The sequence below is a fragment of the Dioscorea cayenensis genome, chromosome 6 (genome assembly GCF_009730915.1).
Source record: "Dioscorea cayenensis subsp. rotundata cultivar TDr96_F1 chromosome 6, TDr96_F1_v2_PseudoChromosome.rev07_lg8_w22 25.fasta, whole genome shotgun sequence".
NCBI classification, from domain to species: Eukaryota; Viridiplantae; Streptophyta; class Magnoliopsida; order Dioscoreales; family Dioscoreaceae; genus Dioscorea; species Dioscorea cayenensis.
This window is the reverse complement of record NC_052476.1, coordinates 1365329-1373287: the sequence shown is the minus strand read 5'-3', so window position 1 is coordinate 1373287 and position 7959 is coordinate 1365329. Positions and strand designations below refer to the sequence as shown.

At 33.8% G+C, this 7959-nt stretch overlaps 1 protein-coding gene across 1 annotated transcript; it reads left to right on the top strand.

The window, feature by feature from the left end:
* Window positions 1-3003: 3003 nt before the first annotated feature.
* On the top strand, window positions 3004-7389 carry LOC120262996 (plant UBX domain-containing protein 2). Its single transcript, XM_039270924.1, has 3 exons — window positions 3004-3757; window positions 4480-4758; window positions 6854-7389. Exons 1-3 carry the CDS (start codon window positions 3032-3034, stop codon window positions 7085-7087), a joined length of 1239 nt encoding a protein of 412 aa, XP_039126858.1. The 5' UTR covers window positions 3004-3031; the 3' UTR covers window positions 7088-7389.
* Window positions 7390-7959: the final 570 nt, after the last annotated feature.

The window sequence follows — 7959 nt, the reverse complement described above, 5'->3', positions numbered from 1 at the left end:
ACTGCAAGCTAGATACTCGTTAGTTTTTGAGCTGCAGTCGGGCCTGAAGGTATGCCCCACTCCCACCCTGCACTCTTACCCTTACTCCTTACCTGTTGAAGAGTGCAGGGTAAAAACCCTGCATCTGCATCTCGCATCTCTTTACCCTTTCATATATATATATATATATATATATAATTTTTTTATTAAACTAAACATTTACTCAATATCTATTTTCATGGTGATTAATTTGAAAATAATACTTCAAATTTTCTCTTAATATATTATTTTAAATTTTATTTAATTTTTATATTTATATTTGATAATATTATCAAAATTGAATTTTAGATATATATTAAAAATCATAATTAAATTTAAAAATAAACAAATATAAAAAAATAATGTTGTAATAATTTATTCTATAAATTATAAAAACATCTTGAAAAATAAGATACTAATAAAAAATCAATTGGATATAACTTATGAGAATTACTTATAATATTTTTTATATTCAAAATCTTACTAGATATTTATAAAATTTGAAGCTATATAAAATATAAATAGTAGATATATGAAAAAATTTAAAACAAAAACCAAGATAGTTAAACATGAACAAAACAAAAGGTAGAGTTACCATTGAGTTCTAAATAAATGTCATTTTTATGTGATTATATAATTTAAGATAAACAAATATATATCAACTTGTAATTTTTGAATTTATGGACATGTGTTTTAAAGATTAGTAATATAATGTATAATTAATTTATTTTTTTATTATTATTTAAATTTAATTCGATAATTTGAACAATGGGTAACAACGAGTAGCTGGTACTGCTGCGAGATATCCAGATCCCTGCAGGGTAAGGGTAAGGGTATGATTTTTTTACCCGAAGGGTGCAGGGTAAGGGTACGGGTATGGAGTAGGGGTTACGGGTACGGGTAAGGGTTTTGGCATACCCTACCCATACCCTACCCGTTGCCATCCCTACTCCAATAGATGCTGCTCTTATTTGATCACTTGGATATACTGTACTTCCAGTTAATGAATATGTTTGAAGAAGAGCAGAGAAGCCAACATTGTTTTTTTACTATTTTTATGGCACGACCTTGTGGCTAATCTACTAGAAACAAATTAGTCGTTTTTTAGGTTGAATAATTTGATAATTTAGGAATATCTATGTATGATTGATGTAAAAGATCGACACCAAGACTGCGGGACATTTGATCAAATTGAATAACAAGATTGGCAAAAGCTGATTGGCATAGATATGTAAATCATCAAAGATTGGAGGGTTGATTTCATTGTTACTAAAAGAGATATCTAGATGCCATTTAGTCAATTTCGATGGGTGTTTTTCAATATTCTATTATTTTATTTTACCAAGTAATATTCTCCATTTATTTTTATCTATCTATCAACATATTATTATTTTTTCTCTAATTTTAAATTTTTTTTATCTTTTTTATACCAATAGGCTTCCCGACTCTACAAAAAAAATCAAGTTGATCATTTTTATGCACTACCTCCGGGTGACTATTTCAGGTGAGATTAGATTAATAAATATTGGATATCTTTTATATATATATATAACAACTAGTATTAAATGAATGTAGAGTCTAGTTAGCTAACCTAAAGAATCATGGTATAGTGACAGTGACTCAGAAGGAAGCTCTTAAATTGGTGATGGCTCATGCGGTCCAATTAAATTTCATAAAACATGGAGTCAACCTCAACCTGGTTTGATCAAGCTCAATTTTGATGGTTATGGTAATGGATATGATGGTTTTCTTTGCAATGGTCCAAGGATAAATATTATTTTCATGTATTGAGCCCATAAACGAAGCTCATGGTCATATACTCATGTAGAAGAGAAACATCTTTTTCAAATATTTTCTCTTTATTTTTCAAAAATAAGAGTGCATTTTTTTTTTCCTTTTGTCATGTTATTTTTTTGATTGAATGCAAGTTCTTAAAATCATAAAAAAGTATTATTATAAAATATAGCGTTGGAATCTCTTAAAAAAATCCGAAGTCAAAAGTTAAATATAAGAAAAAGAACAATATTATTAAAAAATCTAAATCACCCATAAAATTAATAATATAAAGGGCCTATTGATCGACAGAATGCATCCAAAATATGATTTAATCGGCATAATCTATAAAAAAGCAAAAAACCAAAACGTTGTTGAACATATATATATATATATATATATATATTTTTAAGTTAATGATTTATAGCACATAATACTTGTTGTAAAATATACTAAAAAAGCAACATTCAACATCCACAATGATTAAAACATTAAATTAAAGCTTATTACATAGATCATGCATGTTTAGAGTCACTAAAACTAAAACAAGTTTTATGACCATGATTAATAAGATCATAATTTTAAATGATGTTTTACATCAATAGTATTAATTATCAGTTTATACCGAAGAAACCAAGTTATATAGTGGCACTTAATCTCATAAAAGTTATGCCATGAACTCTCATGTATGAGTAAACTAAAGGGTATGTAACCAATCGTATTTAAGATTCCATCACTCAAATAAGACACAAGTTTGATTCTCCGAATCACATTCTTTAATTTCAATAAAAATGAGGATGCATATGGTAGTTTCCTTGCTTGTGTACTCTCATTCGGGTTAGTGGGTTAGTGTTTTTCACCTTACTGTGATTGATTTCTGTTATTGATTAACTAGAATAAATTATTTATTATGTTTTATTCTCTTTAGACTATAATAATTTTTTCATATTATTTATGAATATCATAAATATTTATATTAATGATCCGACATTAACTTAATTGACACAATAATTAATCCAATGACTTAAGACTTTGAACGGTTTAATATCTGATCTGGTTCTAATAACTTTTGGTTATCATATAAAGTTACACTAAAATTTAAAAAAAAGAAATTCAAAATTATCTAAAGGACCTTTCCGTTATTTTCGAACTTTTCAGGGACTTTAAGTAAAGTCATCAAGAAAAAAGAACCATATAAAATTTGGGAAAAGCTCGAGCTGCTCGTCAATGGTCGCCAACAATGGAGGAAATGAAGGACAAGATGAAGGGCCTCATGAAGAAGGTCAACAACCCCTTCTCCTCCAAATTCCAAGGCCAAGGTCGCGTTTTGGGCTCAGCTCCCTCCTCTTCTCCCTCTAGGAACCCTCCTCCTCCTGCTACTCTCCCTTCTTCTCGCTCCGTTCTCAAGCCACTCCGCCCTCCTGCCGATCCTGTACCAGATACCGATCCCAAGCCTTCACCGTCCTTCGGCCGTCCCTCAGCTCCGGCGACCATCGACTGCCCGGTCTGCAATCTTTCCTTCTCCTCTGAAGCTGATGTTGCCGCCCATCTCGACTCTTGCCTCTCAAACTCCGCGGTCACTGCCTGCGTCTCTTCGTTCATCTCCGGTAAGCCCGGGAAGGAGTCGGTGGAGATCGTCTTGAAGTTGCTGAGGAATGTGGTGAGGGAGCCGGAGAATGACAAGTTCCGCAGGATCAGGATGGGGAATCCGAAGATCAAGGAGGCGGTGGGGGATGTCAAGGGCGGGGTGGAGCTGCTGGAGTGCGTGGGGTTTCAGATTGCAGAGGATGGTGGGGAGATTTGGGCCACCATGGAGGTTCCAGACGAGGAGAGGATTAGGGTTGTTAAAGATGCGGTGGCTTCGTTGGAGAGATTGAGTTTAGATGAGTCTTCGTCTGCAACGATTGCACCGAAGGAACCGAAGGAATTTGGCAGTTCTGTTGAACAAGAGAAGATTGATCGGCAGGTATGATTTTTTTTCAGCTTTTGGTATTAATTTTTTATTCCAATTCTCTGGTTTGGAAATTTGGTTTCTTGATTTCTCTGTGCTCTTTGCTCTTCATTTCTTGAATATTTGGTCTAAATCTTGTAGCAAAAGTTGGAGTACATGTTAACTTGCTATCTTTAGCTACTTTTTAAAGAAATTGTTAAAGAAATTGTTAGTTGGGCATGAAGATATCTAACTAAGGGTTTTGAATCAATAGTGTTCATGCATAATTTGAACTGATTTCCATTGTGATGGATTGGAGTCATTTTACCACTTGTTAACTAGGAACTCTACTGACCTACAGCTTGAGACAACTCAATTGGTTAACATTATGAGTTGAACTCTATCAAATAGCTATGTTCCGACTTTGGTTGTGGTTATCCCAATGATTCAAACCCTAAATAGATAATGCTGTATATGTTTGTCAACTCTGGTTATCTTCTCTTTATACTTTCAAGAAGGTATGTGAAATTAGGATTTGTTTTATTTTTTCTTCTCCAGATATTGCTTTCTTATTATTTTTTCATATATTTTTTGCTGGCAGTTAACTCTTTCTTATTACTTAAAGGCAAATTTTCAAACTTCAAACTTGAACCATTTCTTAACTTGCTTGTTTATTCTTGTGAACTGTGAGAATGCTTCTTAGAGTTGATATGCTTTTCAATGTTTCTAGTGATTTAAAAATCTTTTCCTTTTTTCAGGTCAGAGTGTTCTTTTGTGTTTCTGAGACTGCAGCAGAAAAAATTGAACTGCCTGATTCTTTCTATAATCTATCTGCTGATGAGATTAAACGAGAGGCTAGTTTGAGGAAGAAAAAACTGGAAGATTCTCAGCTTCTTATTCCAAAGTCATACAGGGAGAAGCAAGCATTGGCAGCAAGGAAGAAGTACACGAAGACTTTAATTAGGATTCACTTTCCGGACAATGTTGTGCTGCAAGCTGTTTTTCTACCTAGAGAGACAACTGCCGAACTTTACAAGGTTAGATTATTGATAGGTATCCTCAGTTTATAGCATTGTTGTATAATTTGTTCTTTTGCATGCATGAGATGACATGTTTTGTTCAAAATATTCTGATTATTCAGTGAATAATAGACTCACTTTCCACCGCCTACTTAGGCTGGAAGAATACACCCACATATAGACGTGTATGTATATGCTTTATGTGAAAAGTAAGATTGTTCTCTAAGTTAGTGATTACCATGCAACAGTGTGTTTTACAACCAACATAGAGATCCATGAAATTTTGTGTAGTTTTCCTAAATACTAGGCTAGTTGGATTGAGTGAGTGGAGAAGCATATAAGCTTAAGGCTTAGGAGTAAATTTCCTAGTATGTTGAGAAACAGGATTTCTTTTAATCTTGTCACAACTCCAAAGCAGAAACCTGACTTGTCAATTTGCATTACCACTCTCCAAAGAAAAACTTCCATGCAGTTCTTGTTATCAGATGCACACTTTGGACCAACAGGGAACTGCCATGTGCGTAAGATGCTAACCCACCAACCTCAGTGATTGTTTGATAAGAAATCTTTGTTCTTGTACAAACGGCAGTACTTTATTGATGCAATGCATGTCGTGTACAGAAAGGAACCACGTGGAAGTTGCTCTTAGGAGTAAAATATGACCTTTTCATTCGTTGACTTACTGCGATTGAAAGCCATAATCTCAAGTGAAGATGTCAATTATTATGTCATGTAATGGACAGCCTTCTAAACTGCATTAGTTCATCTTTTTTTTGTCATATGCTATGTCATGATAATGATTTACCTGTCTAGACGTGTGTTGACCAGCTTCATAACTCTTACTGAAAACACAGAGTATCAGAGCTCTCAGTTTGAGGAACTAAAATAGGAGTGCACTTTTCAACTTTTCCATATATCCTTACTTCACCATGTACGTTATGGCATGAGATTGAGCTTTTACCTTTGATAACTATGGTCTCCTTTGTGAATGACTTTCTCTTCATCTTCTATTGAATGCTGTATAAATTGCCATGAGCTGCTGATATGTATGTTTAACAACCAACTCAGAGATCTATGAAAATTTGTTCTGATTGCTATGCTAGCTAGACAGTGGAGAAACATATAAGTATAAGGCTCAGGAGTAAATTTCCTACCATGTTGGAAAAAAAGAGTTTATCTCAATCCTGTTAGTCTGTTACAACTCCAGAGCAGACACCTGGCCTGTTGATTAGAATTAGGGAGTTTCCCCCTCTTTCCAAAAAAGAAAAACTTCCATGCAGTTCTTATCATATGCATGATTTGAACCAACAGGAAACCACTGTTGAACTTAGCAAGTGCTCAGATTAAAAGAGGAATCTTTCTTATACAGTTGTGACAATAATGGGCATGCCATATATGGAAGGAACTTCAAGGAGCTGATGCGCAAGAAACAGGACAAACCTTTTTCATCTGTTAACTTATTGCTGTTGAACGCTATGTCTCAATGTCATATAATGTGTTGGCGGCCCTATAAAATGCATTAGTTCATCTTTTGCCGTGTGCCATGTCCTGATATGAGCTATTCTGTCAAGTAGTAAATTGGCCAGCTTCATAATTCTCACTCAAATCTAAGTTTTGTCTTGTGCTATGTCCTGATAATGAGCTATTCTGTCCTGTAGTAAATTGACCGGCTTCATAATTCTCATTCGAACCCAAGTTTTGTCATATGCTCAGGGCCCGGGGAACTAAACTAGGAGTGCACTTTTTAAGCCATGAGATTGAACTTTTACTTTCGATAACTATGTTCTTCCTTGCGACTAACTTTCTATATCAATCATCATTCTCTTAACCTTCTACTTCTTTATTCTCTTCATAATACTGATTCTAGCTCAAAGCAAAGTTTGTCGTATGCTCGATGCTTGCTTGGGGAACTAAAATAAGAGTGTGCTTTTAAACTTTTCTATGAGCCTTTATGTCACTGCATATTAGTTGTCATGAGATTGAACTTTTACCTTTGTTAACTATGTTCTCCTTTGCGACTAGCTTTCTATTTTAATCATCATTCTCTTAATCTTCCACTTGTTAATTGTCTTCAACTTCAAGATACTGATTCTAAATCTCGTTACGATTGTAGTTTGTAAGTGCTGCTCTGAAGGAACCCGGTATAGAGTTCGAACTTCTCCACCCCACTCCGCCGAAACGAGTGGTTCCTCATCTTGCAGGACAAGGAGAGAAGCTGCCAACATTAGAAGACGTAGACTTGGTTCCTAAAGCAGTCATCAGATTCAAACCCATTGAGAATGAATCCATGGTTTTCACCGGCCTGTCGAATGCTCTGCTTCAAATCAGCGAACCGCTCACCGATTGATCTGCATCTAATGAACATATTTGAAATCCGCAGACTTCACTGAAAGGCGACAAACCCGTTATTCTGTTATCAGAACAGCTTAACTGCTTCAGCTATTAGATCAGTTCGCAATTTCTTCATACCAAACTCATAACTCAGCATCATGTTGTAACTGTGACTAAAGAAAAAGATGTTGTAATTCTACAGATTGCTTCCATTTGATAAGCTGTTGAATTGCACAGCCAACATAATCAAATCAATTGATTTGCATTTGCATTGACAAGTGAGTTTATCATTAGTATTTAAATTTGTTTGTTGATTAATTGATCTTTTGTTTTTCTGTGCACTGACTGGCAGGAAGATATGGTTCTTGTACTTTGTGGTACAAACAGCTCCATTTTTTATTTCTAATATTTTTAAGATGTACTTTCAGTTATGTACATCTCTATCATACTTATCAATTTTTTTTAAAAATTAAAAATTGCTTTAAAAGAAATGTTTTCAGAAAACAACTGCAAATAAGCTTTAATTATTTGAACATGTGCCCACAATAATAATATATACGATGGACCACATAAACTTTAAAAAAACAAAAAATAAAAATAATTACAAGAATGATAATCAATAAATTAAAAAAAAAATGATGACCATAAGAAAGTTTTCCTATGGCCATAAACAACATATTATAAGATGTACATTAAACGTACGAAATGAATTGATGCATTATCATTTGTATAATGAGATAATTGGTATTTTATTTTTTTTTCAAATTAGTATTTCATTTCTCTTTCAACCTAACAGTTGAGGTTTAATTTCTACTCATACAGGTTTAATTATTTGAATATGTGCACACAATGAACCACACATTTTGAAAATATCAAGAAAACAAAAAT

Bases quoted from the DNA above. Each gene is read 5' to 3' on its own strand.
- LOC120262996 (XM_039270924.1), top strand. From the start codon at position 3,032: ATGGAGGAAATGAAGGACAAGATGAAGGGCCTCATGAAGAAGGTCAAC. The intron at 3,758-4,479 runs GTATGATTTTTT...TCCTTTTTTCAG, and splicing joins AAGAGAAGATTGATCGGCAG to GTCAGAGTGTTCTTTTGTGT. The intron at 4,759-6,853 runs GTTAGATTATTG...TTACGATTGTAG, and splicing joins CAACTGCCGAACTTTACAAG to TTTGTAAGTGCTGCTCTGAA.